The sequence below is a fragment of the Cheilinus undulatus genome, linkage group 9, assembly GCF_018320785.1.
Source record: "Cheilinus undulatus linkage group 9, ASM1832078v1, whole genome shotgun sequence".
Taxonomy (NCBI): domain Eukaryota; kingdom Metazoa; phylum Chordata; class Actinopteri; order Labriformes; family Labridae; genus Cheilinus; species Cheilinus undulatus.
The window spans coordinates 22,763,702-22,786,691 of NC_054873.1; the positions used below are offsets into that span (position 1 = coordinate 22,763,702).

The 22,990-nt window shown below is 37.9% G+C and overlaps 1 protein-coding gene and 2 non-coding genes across 3 annotated transcripts; 2 read left to right on the top strand and 1 right to left on the bottom strand.

The window, feature by feature from the left end:
• Nucleotides 1–725: 725 nt before the first annotated feature.
• LOC121515826 lies at nucleotides 726–794 on the top strand. Its single transcript, XR_005992415.1, has one exon. It is a non-coding gene; the product is annotated as a small nucleolar RNA SNORD18 (small nucleolar RNA).
• A 169-nt stretch (nucleotides 795–963) lies between these two features.
• LOC121515825 lies at nucleotides 964–1,030 on the top strand. Its single transcript, XR_005992414.1, has one exon. It is a non-coding gene; the product is annotated as a small nucleolar RNA SNORD18 (small nucleolar RNA).
• A 144-nt stretch (nucleotides 1,031–1,174) lies between these two features.
• map2k1 (mitogen-activated protein kinase kinase 1) lies at nucleotides 1,175–22,491 on the bottom strand. Its single transcript, XM_041796217.1, has 11 exons — nucleotides 22,224–22,491; nucleotides 8,870–9,080; nucleotides 6,539–6,685; nucleotides 6,340–6,417; nucleotides 6,110–6,161; nucleotides 5,741–5,865; nucleotides 2,829–3,036; nucleotides 2,604–2,668; nucleotides 2,343–2,401; nucleotides 2,162–2,207; nucleotides 1,175–1,679 (listed from the first exon to the last, which is right to left on the bottom strand). Exons 1-11 carry the CDS (start codon nucleotides 22,304–22,306, stop codon nucleotides 1,566–1,568), a joined length of 1,188 nt encoding a protein of 395 aa, XP_041652151.1. The 5' UTR covers nucleotides 22,307–22,491; the 3' UTR covers nucleotides 1,175–1,565.
• Between the last annotated feature and the right edge of the window lie 499 nt (nucleotides 22,492–22,990).

A 22,990-nucleotide genomic window follows, 5' to 3' on the forward strand; every position in this document is an offset into this window, starting at 1 on the left:
TTTTTTTAAAGAAAGCAGCACACAGGTTTGTACGGTAAATATGCATCCATAAATATAAAATTCATTAAATACTTTAAGTATTGATTCATTTTAACCCTAACAGATACAGACCTTTAAATGTTTCGTTCTGGACAGAAAATGTCTTGCATTCCAGTGCTACAGGTGGGTATTAGTGGAGTCAAATGGTACTTGTAAACACATTTTTATAAATGAAGTGTTGTTGGTAAAGCTGCTGGCAAGGCTGAAGGGGAAGACTTGCAGATGGAGCCAAGTTGGAGGATCATGTAACATCAACAAACAGTGCTGTTTCCTAAAACATCCCAGGTGTGTTGACATAAGTGAGATTTCTGTGTAATGCAAATGGATCAAAGCATTTTTGACTTGCTATTTATTACCCAGCAATGTGCAGATGGTGTCAGAAAGGTTGATAGTGATGCTAATAGAAATACTGCCAACACTGAATCTGTAGTATATACTTGATCATATTTCATGTTACTGTTTTCTGAATCTCTTGGTGTCAAAGTTAACTTTTTCTTTTTTCTTTTTTTTTTTTTTTTAAGGCATCAGTCTGCAAACAAACTAAATCTTGTGAGGGTTGCCTCAGGTCCTCCATCTAGACAGAGCTAAAGTTGTCTAAAACCTGGCATGAACCAGCTTCCCCGAATGTCTACTACTAGTGAGTATTAAAGGAGCAGTTCTATTATAGCACAAATAAAACGGGCATTAATCTGTGATGAGCCTCCACTTCAGGTCCGTGTTTTTGAAAACTCTGATAGTTACGAAGTTCTGAGTTTGAGAATCAAGACTTGTCCATATAGAATTTTCCCAGTTTGCCAAATTAAGATTGTAAATGTGAATTCATTATTTTTCAGCCCGCCCACACACAAGATGACCAACGCAGAGATCCAGAAAGCTCTTTAAACCCAAGTAAGCACCATTTACTTTAAATTTGATTTTGCATGTCAGCCATGATGATGTTCCACTTCAGGTCCGTGTTTCTGAATCCTGATTATATGGAAGTCCTGAGCAGCATATATTTTACTAGGCACGTTGAAGTAAACCAGAACTTTGTGTTGAGACTGGGTTATTTTTGTCATTTCAGGTCTTCAGGGAAGAAGAACCCTTTGAGGAACTTGCTAATGCTGAAGCCTTATACAGGATGTCATGCTTTCCTTTTTAATCAGAAGAGATCATATCTCTGAAACACGTCACTCAGATCTGCAAAATATTTTAATTCACAAGACAATTTTTTCACAAAAGCAAGCATAGATCTGAATGTGGCGCAGTGAGGGTACAAGGCAAAGAGGAATATCAAGCACAGAGGTTTAGCAGCATTTATGATTAAATAATCCCATCATTAGAAAACATGGCTTTTAGACAGGCCTTTAATGTAGCCCAAAGATTTGTTCAATAAAGACTTGAATTTACTTGGCATGTTGGTTTCAAACTAAATATTTATCTATTGATTGCACAACTTGTAAATACATATCCAATATAAATATATAGTTCACCCTAAATACAAATCCAGGGGAACTTGGAATGTGGGGTTCTCTGAGAATGGGGTCTCACATTGCTGTCCCATGTGTGGGTGTCGATGGCTGATTGAGTCCGATCGTACTGCACAACCAGCCTGCAAAGTCAACCTGCTCTGCCTCAGACTGTTTGATGAAAGGATGCACCTGAAGAAAAAGAGTGAGGACCAAGGGACAAAGAATTGGGGCTGACTGATTTGCAACAAGGATTCAATATTTTTCCCTAATACTGTGATGTAACATGAATTTTTTTAAATTCCTCAATTTGTGTATTTTCTATCAAATGCAAGCAATAAATCGTATATTGGTTTTAATATAAACAATATAAACTACGGATAAAAGATTTTGAGAAAAATGTGATGGTTTAGTTACATTTTGCAAATTCAATATGAATTGTATCAAAGGGAATAGTTTTTCATTTTGATTAAGAAAAATGTTTGCAAAGACATTTGAATGTCTGCATCTCTGCTAAAAAAAGAAATTAAAACAGTATTTTGAAATGCATGTCGGGCTAAAGAAACATTTGCACCTCCTGCAATTTAGAAATTGCAGTAGGACATACTGCTGTATAATCTGAATTTCGATAAATTGCTCAGCCTTACTAAGAAGGCTTAAATGTTCACACTCACCATCAGCTGTTTGAGGTCTGCTCTCTCTGCAGGATTTTTGATCAGACTGCAAAGGAAATGCATATTTGCTTAGATTGTAGTGTGTTTTATCACCACTAGGTGGCATAAAATCTGAGCCATTAACTTAGAATATATGATATATTCCAGCAAAAGGGTCAAATAATTAGCCTACAGTACATACCATTTATTCACAAAGTCCTGGAACTCGGAGCTAAATATCCCTGGTAACTTAGGCGGAGGCTGAAAAAGAAAAGTTGAGTTTCTTGTCTATAGAGCAGTTATTAGCAATATTGCAATATTGCTTTGAGATAAAGCTGATTAACTGAACAGCAGCATGCATGCAGTTGACTTAACTCTTGCTTTGCTGATATTTGGAGAATCAGTCTCTTGCCACATTGTACAAAGGATGTATGTATACAACAGCACAGTTGATCACACTCACCTCATTGACAATATAATCAAGCAGCTCAAATATAGCCATCGGTGGTCTGCTGTCAGGTCCGTATGCTGAGGAATAATATTAACATTTGTCATACTTTACTGTGTTGTCAGCATTAATTAACTCACCACTGCAGCAAACCATTTCACTTTTTTGAGATGGCTCTCAGTCAGTGTTGCTGTTACTTAAAATAAATAAGCGTAACAAAATGTAACACATTAAACTTACAGCTGCCTGGTCGTCCAGGAGGGCGTGGCTTTGGGGAGGATTCACTGGAGGCTGCCTCTCCTTCCATCGGAAAGCCAAAAATCTGTTCCAGTTCATTAGCATCAGGCGGTGGGATGGGGAATCGTCCAATGGCCATTTCAACGAGGGACAGACCCATACTCCAGATGTCTGACTGGACTGAGTAATGAGTGCCCTGCAGACGCTCTGGCTGTAAAACAAACATATGCTGAGATATCAATACCATATCAATAACTTGAACAACAGCTAGATGCAAATAAAACATGGAAGCTTAACCTGTAAGGCAAAAGTACAGCTGCATTTTATTACATTCATGCTTGTTAAATATCAAAATGGTTTATGGTGCTTGGATCTGATAAAACTGATACAGCAATAAAAATGTTGGTTTCCAATTCTGGGGAGGAGGTTCTATCTGCTAATAAAAAGTATTCATCCCCTCGGATGTTTTACCTTATTGATTTTTATAAATCAATCGCGGTCAATATAATTTGGCTTTTTTTTTTTTTTTTTACAAAAACTACAAAAAAATATTATCAAAGTAAAACAGATTTCTACATAGTAACGCCAATTAAATAAAAAATATTTTATGTAAATTAAGTGACTGAATAAATATTCACCCCTATCAAGTCAGTATTTAGTTGATGCAACTTCAGCTGCAATCACATCACTGAGTCAGTGTGGATAGGTCTCAATCAGGCTAGCACATTTGGACACTGCAATTTTACCCTATTTTTCTTTGCAAAATTGCTCAAGCTTTGTGAGGTTGCGTGGGGATCAAGTGTTAACAGCCCTTTTTGGTCCGGTCCAGTCCAGCCAAAAATTCTATATCGGGTTGAGATCTGGGCTTTGACTTGGCCACTCAAGAACATTCAATTTGTTGTCTTCAAACCATTTCTGAGTAGCTTTCTCTGTATGTTTCTGGTTATTGTCTTACTGGAAAATAAATCATCTCACACGCTGGAATTCTCACAGACTAAATAAGATTCTCCTCCTGGAATTTCCTATATTCTGCCACATTCATTTTACCCTCTACCTTTACAGCCTTCCAGGGTCGGCTACCGAAAAGCATCCCCACAGAATGATGCTGCCACCACCATGCTTCACGGTGGGGATGAAGTGTTTGTGGTGTGCAGTATTTGGTGTTCCACTTGTCTGATGGCCCAAAAGCATTATTTTAGTCTCATCAGGCCAAAGATCTTTCTTCCATTTGACCATTGAGCCTCTTACATGCCTTTTAGCATTTAGCATAGTTGAGATTTAATGGGTTTTCTTCAATTGTTTTCTCAGCTGTTGAGGCTTGTTGCTCCTTCAGAGTAGTCATAAGTGTGCAGGTGACCTCTCTCACTGGTCTCCTTGCACGGTCCCTCAGTTTGTAAATCTAAGCAGATTTACACGTGCCACAATCGTTCCATATCTTGACAGTAATTTAGCTGAAGTGAATATTTCTTTTTGTATCCATCCCCTGACTAATACTTTCAATAACCTTTTCTCTGAGCTGCCTGGAGTGGTCTTTTGTCTTCACAGAGTAATGGTTGCCAGGAACACTGATTTACCAGACACAGGTGTCTTTATACTACAATTACTTAAGACACATTCACTGCCCTCAGGTGATCCCCATTTCACTAAATTTGAGACTACTAGTGCCAATTGTCTGGACATCTTTTGAATTAGGTTAGTCAGTTTATAGGAGGTGAATATTTATGCAGTTATTTATTTTACATTATATATTTTTTATTTAATTGGAACTGCTTTGTAGAAATCTTTTTTCACTTTGACATTAAAGATGCTTTAAGATCTTTGTTTTTTATTTTTTCATAAAAAAGGCCAAATTATATCGACCATGACTGATTTATAAAATCAATAAAAGACTAAAACACCTAAGGTTGGGAATAACTTTAATAGGCAATGTAAAAACTAAAGTTACAATATGGCAGGATCTTATCAATGAAAAGATTATTAAATTGATGTTAAATTTTGACAGCAATGGGTCACTTTTTATGTGTGATCTGCTTCATTTTATACTGGGTACAAGTTCAGTATAGAGAGTTTATAGAGAGTTTTCATTTTATACTGGGTACAAATTCAGTATAGAGAGGCTTACAGGGAAAAGGCTTTATAAGGGACAGAATAAAATACATCTTAGTAGTCGAGTCAAAGTTAAATAGTAATTGAAGAAGCTTGAAAATTACCCTGGCTTTGACTTCTCTCACATCTTTTTACTGACTTTTCTCTGTAATCTCTTTTCTCTTTTGTAATGCTGGCACCGGCAGTAGTTTTATTTTTGTTTGTTTGACCTTTTTACATAAAGGTGCAAAAGTAGAAAGAAGTTCTGTGTGTGGGCATAAACAGAAAGAGCTAGCACAGAAGGGGGATGGCTCTGAAACCCAGCAGCAAACAGTTGAATCTTCCTCAGGTGTCATGAGCATAGCATGAAGAAACTTGTGGAGGGCGATGCCAGTTTAATAACCTCGGTGATGTGTTAGCTCTTGCTTCCTATCTAATTTTACATGTGCGTTGTGGAGGGCATTAAAAGCAATGCATTGGGGCTGATAGTATTGGCTTTGTCACTACCTGGCGCGTGCATGATCGGAATCTTGGCGTGTTTCAGGTGGCAATGCTGACAGGGTTGTGATGACTAATAAGGATCATTAGTGGCCCAAGCAATTTAACTTGGCATGTTTTAGCCATAGATATATATTATCTACTTGAAACTAACTAAATCAAAAATCCATTGGCTGCTTTCTTATCTGAAATGGTGTTTCATTTGCTATTTCTGAACTGGGGATTCTAGAGGCCTTAATGTACACATCTAAATCTGAGACATTGTATCAAGATTCCCAAAGGCGAATGAATGAGAGCAGCAGGGAAGGAGGAGCATATCTGTTTTTACTCACAGACATGTAAGAGCGAGTGCCCACAAAGGAGTTAGCCATGGAGTCTATGAGCTGTCCGCTCACTCCAAAGTCACACAGCTTGATCTCACCACGGGAGTTCACCAGGATGTTGGAGGGCTTTACATCTGAAAGAAGGATATCCAATATTTACAAGGGCATGTCGGGCAAATGTTCAACTGGGAACAGAAAACAGCACAACAGGAAAAACCTGCTGCAAAGGCCATGTGCATTTTTGGCTGTTTACTAAATGTTTGTCTTTGCTGACATTTCTTTACAGCATTCATATGTACAACACTGAGAGGATGCAAGTTTACAACACAGACAAGAATATATTCATAAAATATTTTAGCATGTAAAATAGCAAGTGACCTCTGTGCATGATCTTGTGCTTCTCCCTCAGGTACGACAGCCCTTTAATGACCTAGAAAGAGAAATATTTTATATTAGCACAGACAGGTCTTACGTACTTTTGGAGAGCCAAACCAACAATTTACATGCAAATGCATCTGTGACAATAACACTTGTGAGTCAAGAAGAAAAACGTCTGCAGTGTGACGAGTGGAGTCTGAACTTGTCAGAGAGTTGTTGGAGCTACTCACAGCAATACTGACTTTGCCAAGGATCTGCTCTGGGATCTTGCCTGCTTTCTTCAGAGACTGATCCAGGGAGCCACCGTCCTAGCATGTTAGGGAAATGTTAAACACAATGAATCATAGATGGTTTCTGTTAATACCAATGAGGTCATACAGAGAATAAAGTCAGCACTGACACATATACCTTTATTTTAATGATAATTACCATGTGCTCCATACAGATGCTGATTTCTCCATCACTGTAGAAAGCTCCATAGAAGCCAACAATGTATGGAGAGTTGCACTCATGCAGCACCTGCAGCTCCCTAATGATCTGGTTCCTGATGGCAGGTTTGATCTCCAAGTGGATCAGCTAGACAACAGGACACACCAGAGTGTATTTATAGCTACAGCACAAAGGTTATAGAGGTGCATCTCAAAGAAATTAGAACAGCATAGAAAAGGTAATTCTTTCCCATAATTTAATTAAAAAAAGAAACTTTCATTTAAATACACATAAAGTGACATATTATTGATGATTGCAATATTATTAAATTAAAAAACAAAATCTGAGAATTTGGATAAGACCAGTCAAAAACAAGGGCTTGTGGGCACCAGTTTAGCTAAGTGTGTAGAGCAGGTGCCCATTTACAGAGACTGTAGTTCTTGACACACTGGTTGCAGGATTGAATCGTGGTCTCTGTGCTATTTGGTACGTCTTCCCTCTCTGTCTTCCCCATATTTCCTGCCTCTCCTCAGCTGTCCTATCTGAATAAATGCAAAAAGCTAAAACAAATCTTTAAAAAAGCAAGGACTTTTAATACTGAAATACTGACTGTCTTCAAGGAATGCTTATTTGGTTGCAGTTTTGGCTTATATCATATAACGTAGAAGTAGCAACCTGATGTGCTTCAGGTCATGTGACTAACACTGCACATCCTTATGCTATATCTATTGAACCTGCCATATCGCCACTGCAGTTGAAAAATGACAAATTGTTCGGACCTATGTGGCATTGGTGATAACAATTAGCAACATTTATCTGTTGTGTCCAGACATTTTTTATGTTAGCATCTGTTGTTTCTTGCTGCTAAATCAAATAGGGCAAAATATTATTGGTATGACACAGGCATACTGATAATAACAGAAGTATCCATATCAGCAGATATAAAAATTTCTTCTGATATTTACAACCAATATTTGGGCTATAAACATCAGCCTACTTCAGGTGTAAATATTGGCCATCAGAACATGGGAGTTTAAGGCTGGACGTAAAGACCTGCTTCAGGGGAAGTCTTTTTCTATATTTATCAGTATTCATTTAATATAACTACTGGCCTTTTTTGTAAATATTAACATATTTGATATTGGCAAAAATCTAATATCATGCTTCCCTGAAATTAATTAAGAGATTTTTCTACTGAGCAGAAAAATTGACCTGTTAGACAAACTGCGATCTGTTTTCATGGTCAAAGATGATGAAAATTTGACTTTTTTTATGAAAAAAGTTTTCATTTCAGCTGATGTGTGTTTTGAATTAAATAGTTTCAATAAATAACCATAATTTGTTATTCTGGGCCTGTTCCTTTCAGTTATTTGTTTTAAAATTATACAAGTATTTTCAAACAGAGTAAGAGGTTAGGGGTAGAATAATCATTCATGAATCATAATCGAGGTAAAAAGCTCAATTAATCGCGATTTTGATTTTTGCCATAATCACCCAGCCCTACTCTGTACAGGTTTGTTAGGTCATTCATGATTCTTATGATCTCTCACAGGAGCTTTAATCTAACCTTGCAAAGCAGATGTCTGTTAACCCACAAATCTATCTTGGAAAACTCCAATCCACATCCTATGTGCCGATTGAAAATGGTTCTGACCAATCAGCGTTGTTTGAGGAAAATGAGGTGGTAGCTACAGGTGGGGTTTTATTATAATGTGAGCCAATAGCAATGGCTGCTGCCAGCAAAGCAAAGAACAGCACTAAAAGCTTTTCACCTGAGTTAATGATATTGGGACTGGAGCTGCACGTGAAGCCTCAACAGCATTTCTTTATCAAAACAAGAGAAATGAGCCACGTTGAGCTTCTCTTAGCAGAGAGGGTTTTTTGTGTGTGCCCCAATAAGCTTCATGGTTCATGTAGTATGTCAGCGCCAGCCTGCAAAGCTCAGGTTTCAAACACAGTGCCGCGCATTGCCAACTACCTCATTTTGTCTTGTTGCTCTGACTGGCCCTTATCAAATGTGACAGAACGTTTGTCCAATCACCTTCTGAGAATTTTCTGAAAAGTCCTACCCTTATCAAACACTTTATATGGGAAGTTTCCCCGATGAATGTGAAATACATCCATATTATGGATATATGAAACAGTCTTTCTGGCATGTCAGGATAGCGTGTCAGTCAGAGAGGACACGTTTTAATTCCATATAGTCATTTTTGGATATAGTTTTACTGTTGTCACAAGAAAACCCCATTTACCCTGTGCATAAAACACTGAGAAAGATTTTTAGCTACTGTCTTCTCTAAAGCCTTGTACTAGCCCTGTTTCACAGTTTACCTTCCTCGCCATAATCAGACCGGAGGGTCTGTGAGACACCTTGAAGACGACTCCTCCGTTGCCGGCTCCGAGCTCACAGATCTTCTCAAAGTCATCGTCCTTCAGCTCTCCCACCTTCTGCTTCTGTGTCAGAAAGGCCTCCAGGCGTTTCCTCTGCTGCTCATCCAACTCAAGCTCCTCTAGTTTCTTCTGCAGCGCCTCCAAGTTTGTTCTTAGAGAGATAAGAATGGAAGACAGACAGAGAGATGAGTAATTCATGCATTATTTATGAACAGTCCCTTCAATAAAAGCTTCTCTGATCTATTTAGACACAACTTTTGCAGATGTTCTTTCCCTGTAGTACCTGCTCTCTCCAGAGACAACCCTCAAGGAGTTTGGATCAGCTGCGTTATTGTTACAGATGAAAAACCGAGGAGAAAAACAAAACTTCATGAGCCTCTGGGAACAATGGCAATCATGCAGGAAGACAGGAAGCACACAGGTCCCAGTGTAAGGAAGCGTGAAGCTTCCTTGGACTGTGAAGCTGCTTCCACTGCTGTCATAACGATGCATTTGTTTGAGAGATCAATTGTGGAGTAAATTCTTCTGATCTGCTGCTGTTTGACCTGCCCTTCCTCCCTCACTACACTGCACAAAGCCAGTCTGAGCTTTGATCTGGAATCAGAAGTCAATCATGCTTTATAGAGAAATCAGGTTAGGTTAGGTTGGTATTATGACGGCCCTTATATGATTCCAAAGGTCGGTAACAATATCATGCTTTGACTAATCAATGAGCAAATGCGCTAATTTGATACACAAATAAATACCTACTGACTTGTTCAACACAAAGCTAAGAAGCATGTGCAGGATTTGATAGTAAATACTGTTCATATGTCCACGTTGTATCAGCTTCTAATGAAGACCAGTCCTTTTTATTTGCATTAGAAAATGCTCGTGATGATAAAAAGATGGTCAGTGGTGATTACGCATTGTTTCATCCCTGTACTTAATCACGACTCAGCAGAGAGCAGTGAGAGCGCCTCTCTCAGCTCTCACGCTCACAGCAAAGAGAGGGTTAAGTGGATTTATTTTTGACAGTGGGGCCTTGCATATCCATGGAGACGAGGTAGTGAGTTTGAGCTGGCTGTGGGCAGTGTGGGCGTTCTGTCGACAAGAGCTGGAGGTGGAGGAGGCTGGAGGTACTGAGAAGAGGAGCAGTAACACTCCACATGATGTAGGAGGGAAAATGGTAGCTGCATACTGCCCCCCCCCCCCCAACACACACACACACCCTCCTCCTCCTTTTTTTTTTTTTTGAAGGAAGTGAGCACAACACTGGCCTTCTGCGCTCCATCCACACAATGTCCAAGGACATCCATTACAACATGAGGAGAAAAGACGCAATATTGCAGCAGCTTGCTCTGATGAAATGGAAATATTATTACATTTTTCTTTGTGACATTTTGCCTTGTGAATGAGGCTGCTTTTACTTCTGTTTTTAAAAATCGAATCAATGGGATACTGCAGTTCTCCCAAAGAAAAGCTGAATGAAACTCTTTCTCAATTACTTGATATCAATGAAAACAGATCAACTATAGTCCTGGACCCCAAAAGACTTATAAAATTACAAGCATTTCTTTAAAGACTGCTGTTAATCTGAAATTTCTCTCTGAAATATCATGAATGAAGTTGACTGCATGTTGCTTTATGGATTCAGGTCTTAAGGTCATTATTATGTGCTATTGCTGGTTAAGGACCTGCGTCATCATCACACCTTTATTGTTTATTGTAAAGCTCCTGAGAGGAGTGTTAAAGCTGTTTATGAAACAAACTGAAAATACTGCTGATGTCTATAAATGGCCTACAAAGAGAAGACCAGCGATAAGACTGTTTATTTCTAAGTTTCTCTGTTTAATACCTGAATCTGATGTGGGGGCTGGGTGTACAATTAAGTTGTTCAACAGCTTTTTTTGTTACATTTCCACAGCAGAGATTCTTGATTCTTTTTGTGCATTAAACTGTCTAAAGAATGTTGGATAATTAAACTAATGTTTTGATTTTGTTAAAAAACAAATCACAGCTTATAAACGCAGCGAACAAAATCTGCACAGTAAGGGTGACAAAATTGTGCAAACTTAAAAGTTCCTCAGAGGAACTATAAATATTTTGCATTTTGCTCACAATTTGTCCCAGTTCCTTAACTAACTTCCATCATTGAGTCAGAGTTAAATTCATGTTAAAAGCCCAATCACAATATGTGACTTTTATTTACAGCAAGTACATTGGAAAACAATTATTTAGTGACCCAGAGTTCACAGTTTAAGTACAAAATACAAAATAACAATAAATTAGTGGTTTAGTTAAACTGAATTCAATGTATCTTTGTTTAATAAGGATGATGCAGTTTAACATGGTTTCAGTTCGTAGTTGAACTTTTTTTCTCACACTTTTTTGGCAGCACCCTGTCAGACACTTCCTTTGCTAACTCCTGTATTCACGAACCTCTATGTATTTATATGAACCTGTTCTGCAAAAAAATAAAGAATTGTGTAATTTAGAACCGAAACCACTTCAACAGAGGAAACAATAAAAAGTGGCACAAAAACATGCAACTTCTACAATTGCAATGTGTAACACCAGGGTTTTTACAGGACACTCAGCTCACAAGAAAAGAAGAGATAAAAGACTGGGGTCACAAAAAAGATGAGACGTAAAGAAATAGGATAAGGGATGAGTTAAGATGATACCAGAAGATACAAGACTACACAATATAATATGACACAGTCTGAGATGGGACAATACAATACGAAACACTACAGATGCATGTCAATTATTTAGAATATCATGAAAAAGTTCAATATTTTTGTCACTCTTTTCTGAAAGTGAAACCCATATATGATACAGACTTGTTACACATAAAGTGAAATATTTCAAGCCTTTATTTCTTGAAATGTTGATGATTATGGCTTACAGATAAGAAAACCCCAAAATTCAGCATCTCAAAAAATTAGAATATTACATAAGATCAATTGAAAAAGGATGTTTTACACAGAAATGTCAGGCTTCTGAAAAGTTTGTTGATTTCTATGCACTCAATACTAAGTTGGATCTCCTTTTGCATGAATTACTGCATCAATGCGGCGTGGCATGGAGGCGATCAGCCTGTGGCACTGCTCAGGTGTAACAGAAGCCCAGGTTGCTTTGATAGCAGACTTCAGGTCATCTGCATTGTTGGGTCTGGTGTCTCTCATCTTCCTTTTGACAATACCCCATAGATTCTCTATGGGGTTCAGGTCAGGCCAGTTTGCTGGCCAATCAAGCACAGTAACACCATGGTCTTTGAACCAGCTTTTGGTACCTTTGGCAGTGTGGGCAGGTGCCAAGTCCTGCTGGAAAATGAATCAGCATCGTTGTAGCACCCTCCTAGGTCCCAGAGTCTGGAGGAGGAGTGGAGAGGCACAGAATCCACGTTGCTTGAAGTCCAGTGTGAAATTTCCAGTCAGTGATGATTTGGGCTGCCATGGCATCTGCTGGTGTTGGTCCACTGTGTTTTCTGAAGTTCACAGTCAACGCAGCCATCTACCAGGACATTTTAGAGCACTCCATGCCTCCTACTGCTGACAAGCTTTATGGAAATGCTGATTTCATTTCAGAGACACCAGACCCAACAATGCAGATGACCTGAAGGCCGCTATCAAAGCAACCTGAGCTTCTGTTACACCTGAGCAGTGCCACAGGCTGATCGCCTCCATGCCACGCCGCATTGATGCAGTAATTCATGCAAAAAGAGGCCCAACCAAGTAAACACAATTCTGAGATTAAAGTCGAAATGACGAGAAAAAAGTGGAAACTTATTATTTACAGTGGATCATAGACGCTGTGTTTATGTGGCAAAGAGGAAGGAATCTCTTCGTTGTTAAATCCAACAATGAGGTATAATTTCACATATTCACTGATATGAGGAATAAGGCTGTAGAGACAGACATGATTCTCTGTTATTGTCTTAAATACTCATACATCAACAGGAGCACAGCAGCGCTCATGTCTCTCTTCCTCTTCCTCTTCCGTCTGATCACCTGTAGGTACATTAGATACAGTTACTGAATACAATTTAAATCAAGAGTATGATTTCCAATTCAGTGTTAAAATTTGAATGGGCCCCGGGCGCCTCTGTACTGGAAAGGTTGGGCCCCGAGATCAAAAAGGTTAATAACACTTGCCATAGAGGGTAAGAGGATATGATATGACAAGACACAAGACGATATGGCACTAAGGGGGATAAGAAAGTACAAGACGGTATGTGACAATGCGACATGATATCCCATACGATACCACATGATACAATACAATATGATACGATACGTTACAATTAGGGCTGGGTATAGTTAAGAACCTCACGATTCAATTCGATTTCGATTCTTTAGGTTGCGATTTGATTCAATATTGATTCGATTCAATTCGATATTGATTTAAATGCTTCAATGTCGATTCAGTAAGAAGTAGAAACACACAAATAACCTGTTGACAATTTTTAAATAATTATTTTCATGCCCATGTGAACATATTTGGTAAGTCACCTCACATTTTTGAGCAATAAAACATCTGAAAATAAAAATTTGCACAATAATAACTTATTTGTGCATAAGGAGTACAAAAGTAAAAAACATGACAGTTCTGTATAAACACTGAAAAAGTAAAGTGCATGTAAACTTAAATAATATTTCTGTCCTCTTGGAAATTGTGATAAACCTCACATAACATGGTTATGGTTGGTTGTTGTTTGGTTGAGTGAGGCCTCCATCCATACAACACACAGTGACCCCCACTGGCCAGGAGGTGAATCGATTCAGAGGATTTGCTGAATTGATGTTGAATTGGGGGAGGAAATATTGCGATGCATCGATTAATCGATATTTTTGCCCACCCCTAGTTACAATACAATACAATATGATACAATGCGACAAAACACAACAAGGTATTGATACTATTGGGGATAGGGTATGACACAGTATGATATGATACAAAATGGCACAGTAGGGATGAGAATAGATCATACAAAAAATTTGAAATGATACAATACCATAAGAGATAAGAGGATATGATACAATACAAAGTGATATGATACAAGATGATACTATAGGGCAAGGGGTTGTCAGCTACATTTGTACAGCTTTTTCCTAAACAGGCACTTTGGGGGCCGAACTTTCAAAGAAACTAAATACAACACTACGACCTGAAGGCCGCTAACTAAATCAACAAATTATTTTTTATTTATTTTTAGTTTCCTTAGAATGTATGGAATGTTTAGGCTCTAACAGTGAGATCTATGACCTATACTGCAGTCAGCCAGGAGCCAAGGAGCCACTGAGATATTTTAGCTGAGTATTTCTATGGCTGTCATGTTATCTTTCACCGGGTTTGATGCTAATATGCTGTGTACTGATACGTGGTAAAACCCAAGCAGGGAAATTGCACTCACAAAACACCTGAAACCAAAAGTTTTCACAGAAAGGGACAGTGTTTTTATCAAGAAAGAATGAACTGATAAATTCATGATTAACATTTAACATTTGCTAGTAACAGCTGACAGGAGGATTTCTCAAAAATGGATGAAACGTTAAAAAAACATTTTTTTTCTCTGTGGCCAGATGGGAAGATGTGAAGGGCCTGATGTGGCCTCTGGGCTGCCAGCTGATGATTATTGGGATAAGAGAGAATGATACAATACGATACAGAATGAGATGAGATGAACTATAGGAAATCTGTCTTTTATGTGGTGATTAGAACAAGTCAGCTGTGTTCAACTTCTCCAATAACTGCCACACTAACAATTTAAAAGTGGTGAGGGTATTTTCCACATTAATCTTTGTCCCAACATTAGACTCCGGTATTGTGGCTGCTCTGTATAAATGTTCTGATCCAGAGAGACAGTTCTCATCTTCTTGAGAAATCTCATGACATTTCAATCTCATAAGATGTCATTACATCCCTACATTACAGCATAAACTGCTTTTAACAGATCTCAGAACTGACTCTAATGTATCATCTCCAAGGTGCCTTAATTTTTAGGTCTTTATACTGTTACAGGCTAATAATATAAGGCACACCACCGGGGTTTTTCATGAACCCGAATTTGGGTGCTTATGACATATTTAAATGCAACAATTTCATCATATATAGTGCTATTGATCATTTATTATTTTAGTGAGTTTGCAAACCTTATTCTTAACAGGTGTTAAATTACTGCAGAGGAGAAAAGTTTAGTAAGTAAACAGTTACTCATTTTGAAAACAATAACCATTTTGGCTGATGAGAATCAGTTTTATGTATCAAATCTTCTTGCAATCTAATCAATAACAAATAGGCACCACAAACATGCAAAACTGGCTGATGATTGAAGCCATTTTTTACATACTGCATGCATACGAAAAGCAAAAAAAAAAAAAAAATCAAACAGTATCATTTTTTCTGAATAACAGAGCTTAAAAACCTTAAAAACATCCCCAAATCATACAGTAGTGTGTTTAGATGTACAGTGTGCTTTGTTAGGATCATATCTTTTCATCTTTAAAAGAAATGGCCTGTTGCCTGCTCTCTCCAGAACAGGTTGTTTTTATTTGTTCTCAGATCTCCTCTGATAATATTACATGCTTGGCTGGCATTATGTTGGCCGCTCAGTACAGCTCTCCCATGGCTGCCAGCCATTTCACGCTGAGAAAGCATTTGGCGGGCAGTAATGGCAACTCCTTTCAACCAGAGTGGAATAGTCATGTTTCAATGAGGGGCTCATCGATTGCATTAGGCTCATCTGCACCCAATATACAACACCTGCGCTGCCAGGGAGAGCACCCTGGTCCAAAATCCCCCCCCCCACAAAAAAAAGTACTAATTTTTATATGTCTGTATTGAAACATGGGCCCTTTCCTTCCTTTTGATAGAATCTGGTAAGTTTCTTTTGTTCCTGTTTTAACACTGATACACACTAGCTTTGATTATTGTGATGTAAAACAGACCATTTTCATTGTAAGCAGAAAAAGCACAGGTGTAGATTATGAAATTTTATTTCCCTGCATCATCTCCAGAGACACTGACTCATTGTCACACACTAATCATTCACTGAATCACACACACAAGAGCGTGAATCAGTGTTTTAATTTACACCTGTGCTTTTTCCTTATTGAATATCATGGCTGCAGTCATTTGGATTCTGGAAAATCTTAAACATTTGTTTATAACTTCACAAGCTATTTCAATTTTTTGGGGCTGTTGTGGATCAGTGGCAGTGTCTCAATGAGAAGATTGGGGGTTCAATCCCCAGTTCCTGCAATCGCATGTCGATGTGTCATTGGGCAAGACAGCCAATCTGAGTTTTCTCCCACTGCTGCATCAGTGGCTTGTGATTGTGTTTGAATGTGAATGAGTAGGATTAGTTAATACTGCAGGACTATCAGCCTTCACCATCAGTGTGTGAGTGGGTGTGAATCGCTAAGTGTGACCTAGAGTGTAAATAGCGCTTTGAGTAGTCAGATGACTAGAAGAGGCTCTGCAAGCTCAAGTCAATTATCATTTACCAAAAACATAGTTTAATAATGCAGAAACAAGTCAGGGAAAAGATCGTTACTCAAAATGAAGATAAATCTTCTGACAGAAAAAGAGAAAGGCTGAAAAATATCAGAAAAGATGAGAAGCCATACAAACACCCAATACTATAGCGCAAACCATGTAACCATGTGATAGGAAGTGCGACTCATTAACAAAACATAAAGAGTGCATCTTTGCAATAACTCCAAGTTTTTATATAATCTTTTTTTCACCTTTATATCTTGTTTGAACATGATTCTTCTGGATCCGAAATAAATCAAAAAGGTAGTTTTTTTCATCTCTAAATTAGTACTAATTAACCTTAAAGCAGCTGATAGCAGACACTTGAACTTCACCTTACTACATCAGGGTGGTATGGAAGCATGTTGATTCTAGGGATGTTGAACTTTCTTTGTTTCTACCGTTTTAACAGTATTCATCAACAATACGTTGTATAAAGACACTCAAATAAAAGAATTTACCTTTTGAAAGGTTTCACTTGACATAATATGATGATGGCAGTTTAGCTATGAGGTGTGTGTTTGAAGGCTTATTATTCATGAGGTAGTGTATCACAGCCATCATTCTAGGGTGCAGGAGAGCTTCAGCAGCAATAAGCCGCGGTAAAATGTTGACCCCTTAAAGCCTGTTGTATCATATTGATACATACTTTTATGATACCTCTATCTAATCAATATGCTCAATAAATTACTCAAAAAACTTATGAATACAATCTGATAAATGACAAAAATGCCCTCTAGTGGATCATCAGTTCCCAAAAACATCTCATGAATGAAATGAGTTACTAAAAATATATTTGTAAAATTTTATGGAAATTTGGATTTTTTTGAATTTCAGCAGAAAGTTTAATAAACATTTCAGTTCCAAAAAATTTGAATTTTCTGGCTATTATTTGTGTTTTCAGGCTTTAAGGGGTTAATACAACAGCTTACAAAACTTGATTTTAATATAACACATCACACTTTAATTGCTGGATTTATGGTATAGACGTATGGTGGTGATTACAGTTTATTAAAAGGAAGAAAAATATGGTTGACAATTACACTTGGTGGCTGTGAAGGTATGTGGGTGGTTCATCCAAGCATCATCTATATGTGGGATACACTGGATGCAGTATTTTTGTAGACCAACCTGGTAGTTAGCATTGTGCCGGTTCCATGGATAAAAAGTCTGGGGGTTTTCTATGGCTTTTTGGATTATTGCAAATATAGCTACAACTTAAGCTAACAAAGCTATGTAAGTTGCAATAGCTTATGCTGCATTTGCAAAAGCTAACCTTTCTATGTAGCAAATGTTAGCTACATAAACTTCATAGCTACATTCACTTTAGCTATAGCTATGTTAGCTATGTATTTTCATTGCCTATGTAGCTAGTGTAGCTAGATGATTTTCAACTACATTTGCTAAAGCTCACATTACTAGAGCCAATGTAGCTTGCATAGTAATGTTACCCATGTACCTAGCGTAGCTACATAAGCTTAGCTAAAAGCTAAAGAAGCTAAAGTAAGCCATTGTTTGCATAACTACTTACATTAATCCCAGATTAGACTGCTGACTTTTTCTCTGTTTTAATTATGAAATGTTGCCTAGTCTGAAATTGTAGCACTGTGGTATTTCAGGAATGTAACTGCCAGAATTTGTTTATGAAAAAAGCTGAACGGAAAAACCTGCAAATCACTTCACTTCTGTTTGACTGAGGGGCTGTCTCACAGTAGAGGTCTGCAAGAGGGAGTGTCTGAGAGCTGCAGTCTAGTAGCCATATCCAGCCCTTTCTTTTACCTTCACTGGGCTGGTGCCGCTACATTTGTACATTATAATCATGACATATTACAATTTAATTCAATTACAAAATTACCATCTTTGACACTCACTTTGTATTTGAACATGTGCCAGTGTACTATATGGATGTTTTAGCATTTAATGGCCCTTGGCTCATCCTGAAAAATAAAATGCTTCACTGGCATCCTTTACATCAAACAAACAAATAGGTAAAATAAAATCTACCTGCAATGCTGTTTTCTTCAGCTGCTTTTTCTCACGTTGGTGTGCAGGAATTAAGTGTTCATGCAGTGTTAAAGAACCAAATGTGTGCAGAGTGTGAGAGACAGATGTGCACTCGTCATTCTCCATCACTGGCCCTGAAACAGAATACGCTTTTCCTCAGAGGTAAAACTGGCTTTTTATGGAAGAGAAAGAGCAAGTATTACCAGGCTTCACGGCTTACTGTCACAACACAGCGTGGGTGTGTAATGGTATCCCAAAACAAAACATCTTTCCAAATCTCTGTTTCAGAGTTCCTCGCTGCTGTTACATAGTGACACAGTGCTCCTCTACCTCAGCAGCAGGAATCTTATGGAGCTATTATTGTTGCAGAAGTATTTGCAAATACGTACAAAGATCTGTGCACAAATCTGCAAATGTGTAGGCAGATTTGAAATTGCGTGCACAAATCCACAAATGCGTGCACTAATCCACAAATGTGTGCACATATCTGCAAATATGTGCTCAGATCTGCACATGTGCAAAGATTGGTAAATGCGTGCAAAGATTTGCAAATTTGTACAAAGATCTACAAATGTGTGCACTAATCTGCAATTATGTGGAGCAATTTGTAATTGTGGACTTAGTTAATTTTGGTTCAGAAAACTCACATCCACTCAAGAACGGCAATCTTTCCCTTCACCTGTTATTAATATAAATATAAATGTTACAGACCACTCTGTCGATCACCCGGCTCATACAGCATCATAATGGTGATTCCTGTTTGGAAAACAGAACACAATGAACCCCTGTCTAGTGAAGATAATTCAACCACCGCTGTGATACGATTTTGGAGAAAAGGAAGTCATCAATTTTTTCACTCTTTCAATGAAAATATGAATAATAATAGTATAATATAAGAATATTTCTCCTTTCACGTTGACCTTAAACCTTAAAGCCGGTACTAAGTTTTAACAGCTGCTTTCTGTGTGATGCCAATGCGATGAGGAGGCAGCCTTGCCTGTAAGTCTGCGCTGAGGGAAGCAGACCCAGTCTTTACGCTTACGGATCTGAGTACACATTTGCGGATCATGCGCGATACAAGTGTTGCAAAATTCATGTGTGTATGACAGCCAATTGACAGGCAGATTTCAGTTGCAACTGATGGCTTGTGAGGATTTTGACAACTTGAAGCAAAAAGAGTGAGTTTTCTTCAACCAAAATTAACTAAGTCCACAATTACAAATTGGTCTGCATATTTGCAGATTAGTGCACACATGTGTAGATCTTTGTACGAATTTGCAAATCTGTGCATGCGTTTACAGATCTTTGCACACATGTGCAGATCTGAGCACATATTTGCAGATATGTGCACGCATTTGTGGATTTGTGCACACATTTTCAAATCTGCCTATGCATTTGCAGATTTGTGCACAGATCTTTGTACACATTTGCAAATACTTTTGCAACAATAATAGCTCCATAGAATCTAGTCAACCCCAGCTGAACACTATGTCAATTTAATAACTGCTACCAAACAAAGCCAAGGCACAACTCTCTTGCTTAATCCAATAAAATAACTGCTGACCGAATTATTCCATTAACAAACTACTAGTAATTCAATAAGCTATTGAAAGCATCTAATGTGAATCTTACAAACGAAAAAATTAGACATAAAGGTGACACAATAAAGTACTCTATCTCTACAACCCGTAAGAAAACCGAGCATCATGAGGCGTGACATGTTATGTAATTCTCATCTCCACTGATCCAGCTTTTGCCAGACTAACCGAGCTTTTCTCTGCTGGAGCACGATGTCACAACAGTTTAAGATCTCCATTACCGTGTTCGATCAAACCACGGTGATAACTGGACAACACAACTTCTCTGACACGAAGGAATATTTCTCTACATGGCATCAACTTGTAAACATAAATAAGAGCTAGGAGAATCCCACCCTGTTTTAAGACAAGGTGGGCTGCTCATCCACATTCCCATGACAAATGAGTACTCTGTAACTGCTTTAGTGAAACTAAATACTGTCATGTTCTGTATAAATGTATAGCTCAATTCAGAAAGATCTACTGACACCACTACTGAGCAATATGAAAGAGAAATAGAAAATAGAAACGCTATTTATTACAGTTTATAACATGCAGCAAGAAAGGGGTGCTGCACACTTCTCAGAATTAAATGTTAGAATTTAAAGACTTTTAAAAGACTAAAAAAAATGTAAAACTGTTTTCTGCACTGTAATAGTCGCTGAGCAATCATGTTTAAAAGTCAATCATGATTTTTGCTCTCCATGATCATAAACAAGACAATTGAAATTAAACAATTACTTTGCCTTATGCGGTGTTACACCTACATTTTTCTGTGTGGTAAATTTTTTAGTTTTTGATCTGTTTTGGCCGCTGGTTTATTTATCGTCATCCTAAATAATTAATTTAGTGTTCTTGTATTATTCCACTCATCTATTTGAACTTTGTTGTTTTTCAAGTGTGAAGAAATTAAGTTTGCTGAATGAAAGTGATGCAGATCATCATGTTAAATAATCAGATTTAACAATCATTATTTTTATGTATCAGAATAATTATTTTGAAAATTTGTGCCATGATCAAAATCATATCATAAGCAGCCCTGTGAAGCATCATCACTTTTCTGGTTTTCTTTGGGATTCAGCGGTTTTGATTCCCAACATCTCAAGTTTATTATTATTATTATTATTATTATTATTATTATTATTTTATCTTTTTGCAAGTCACCTCAAAACAATTGTTTTTTTTTTTTCCTGGCAACCACTCCTTGGAATTTCAAAACAAAAGAAACATATATAGGCAAAATAATTTGGCCACACCTGTTTATTATTGAATTCAACTATTTCAATCAGACCCATTGCCACAGGTGTATAAAATCAAGCACCTAGCCATGCAGTCTCCATTTGCAAACATTTGTGATACAAAGTAAGTCATCAGTAACTTTAAGTGTGATCGATGCCACCTCTGCAATAACACGGTTCATAAAATTTTATCACTGCTGCAAGTGAAATTATGAGAAAGTGGAAGCATTTAGGAACAACAGCAACTCAGCCATGAAGCAGAAAACCACGTAAAATCACAGAGAGGGGTCAACGACTGGTCAACAAAGTCGCAAAATGTCACTAACGCTCTGCTGATTCCATTGCTTAAGACTTTGAATAAGAAGTGTTTTGAAACACAGAACTCCTCCTGTTTTCTTTTACTGCTACATGTGTCCCTCATTTTGGATGCTGTCCTTGGAAAATCTGACACCTACCCTATTACACTGATCTTGGACATTGTGGTTAATCTTTTTGCTGATGCTTTCATTTACGTTTATACGTCTTATTGCATTTAAAGATCAGTATTAATGTCATATGTTTCATAATCAAACAAGAACTCCTCGCAGGAGCTTTAATCAATTCTTGACGACTGGTGGGAATGCATTTGATCTATTCCATTTGCTCAACAATCACAAATCATCCACTGTCATTATCATTACTGTAATCAGGATTATGATTATTTGAGCTCTAACAAGCCCCCCCACAGAACACACACCTGTTACTGTAGACCGAAGAAAGAGAAACCTAGGAAAGAAGTGTAGCCACATCACAGTGTGCAGGAGCCATTCAGATGTCATTTCTTAGCATACTGCAGCAGCCTTGAGTCCTATCGCTCTCTGATTATTAATCTAATAATAAGAATGAACCAGACAGTCAATCACCATCCCTCATTCACTCGTCTTAATAATCTAGCAGATAGGTGCTGACACTCACTCCGTGGCTCCGGTTCCGTTGATCGTGTTTCCATCGGGGATCGGGTTGAGTTTGATCGGCTCTGGCTTCCTTCTCTTCTGCATGGTACCCACAGAAGAAACCCGCACGAGCCGGAGTAACAATATAAGTAGAGACCCGAGAAACAGAGGTGTGCTATCAAGGAAGCGGAGCGGGGTTACTGACAGAGACTGACAGGAGAAAACACACGGCAGAACGGGCTGGAAGTGGGGGTACTGATATTCTTCTTAATGGGTGGATATGAATGACTCCGAGGATGAGACGTCACAAAAATATTTACATTCGTCTTCCGGACGGCATGGCTGTGTGTGGGAGAGCGCCCCCTCTGCTGGTAGTAGGTGGTATTACGTCACTGTACACCAAAACAAAAGGGCGACCTCATAGTAACAGCTCCATGATCATATAAATAATATCCTTTCCAATGGATTAAATGAAAAAAAGTATCTGTTATAGAACAGAAAAATTTAATCTCTTCTTCCCTAAAATCAGTAATAAAAATGCCCTAGGAATTTTCTTACTCACTGATTTAGAAGTAAAAATTCTAAAGGCACATAAATTATTTACAGAAAGTTTTAAAGAAAATATAATCTAAACATGGGGTTGTTTCCTTGCACATTTGTTGTACAAAATGGGTAAATACATCCCAGAGTTTTGTATTTAATGCCTTTAATTTTTGCATTGAGACCATTTATGATTTCTGCATGTTTCAGCTCTAACAAATGTAAATGAAAAGAAACAGAAAAAGCCCC

What these genes read in the sequence shown, in the direction of transcription:
- map2k1 (XM_041796217.1), bottom strand. Translation starts at nt 22,306, where the DNA reads ATGCAGAAGAGAAGGAAGCCAGAGCCGATCAAACTCAACCCGATCCCC. An exon ending in GCACTCGCTCTTACATGTCT is followed by an intron (nt 3,037 to 5,740) that starts GTGAGTAAAAAC and finishes TTTGTTTTACAG; the next exon opens with CCAGAGCGTCTGCAGGGCAC. An exon ending in CAGGACTTTGTGAATAAATG is followed by an intron (nt 2,208 to 2,342) that starts GTATGTACTGTA and finishes TTTCCTTTGCAG; the next exon opens with TCTGATCAAAAATCCTGCAG.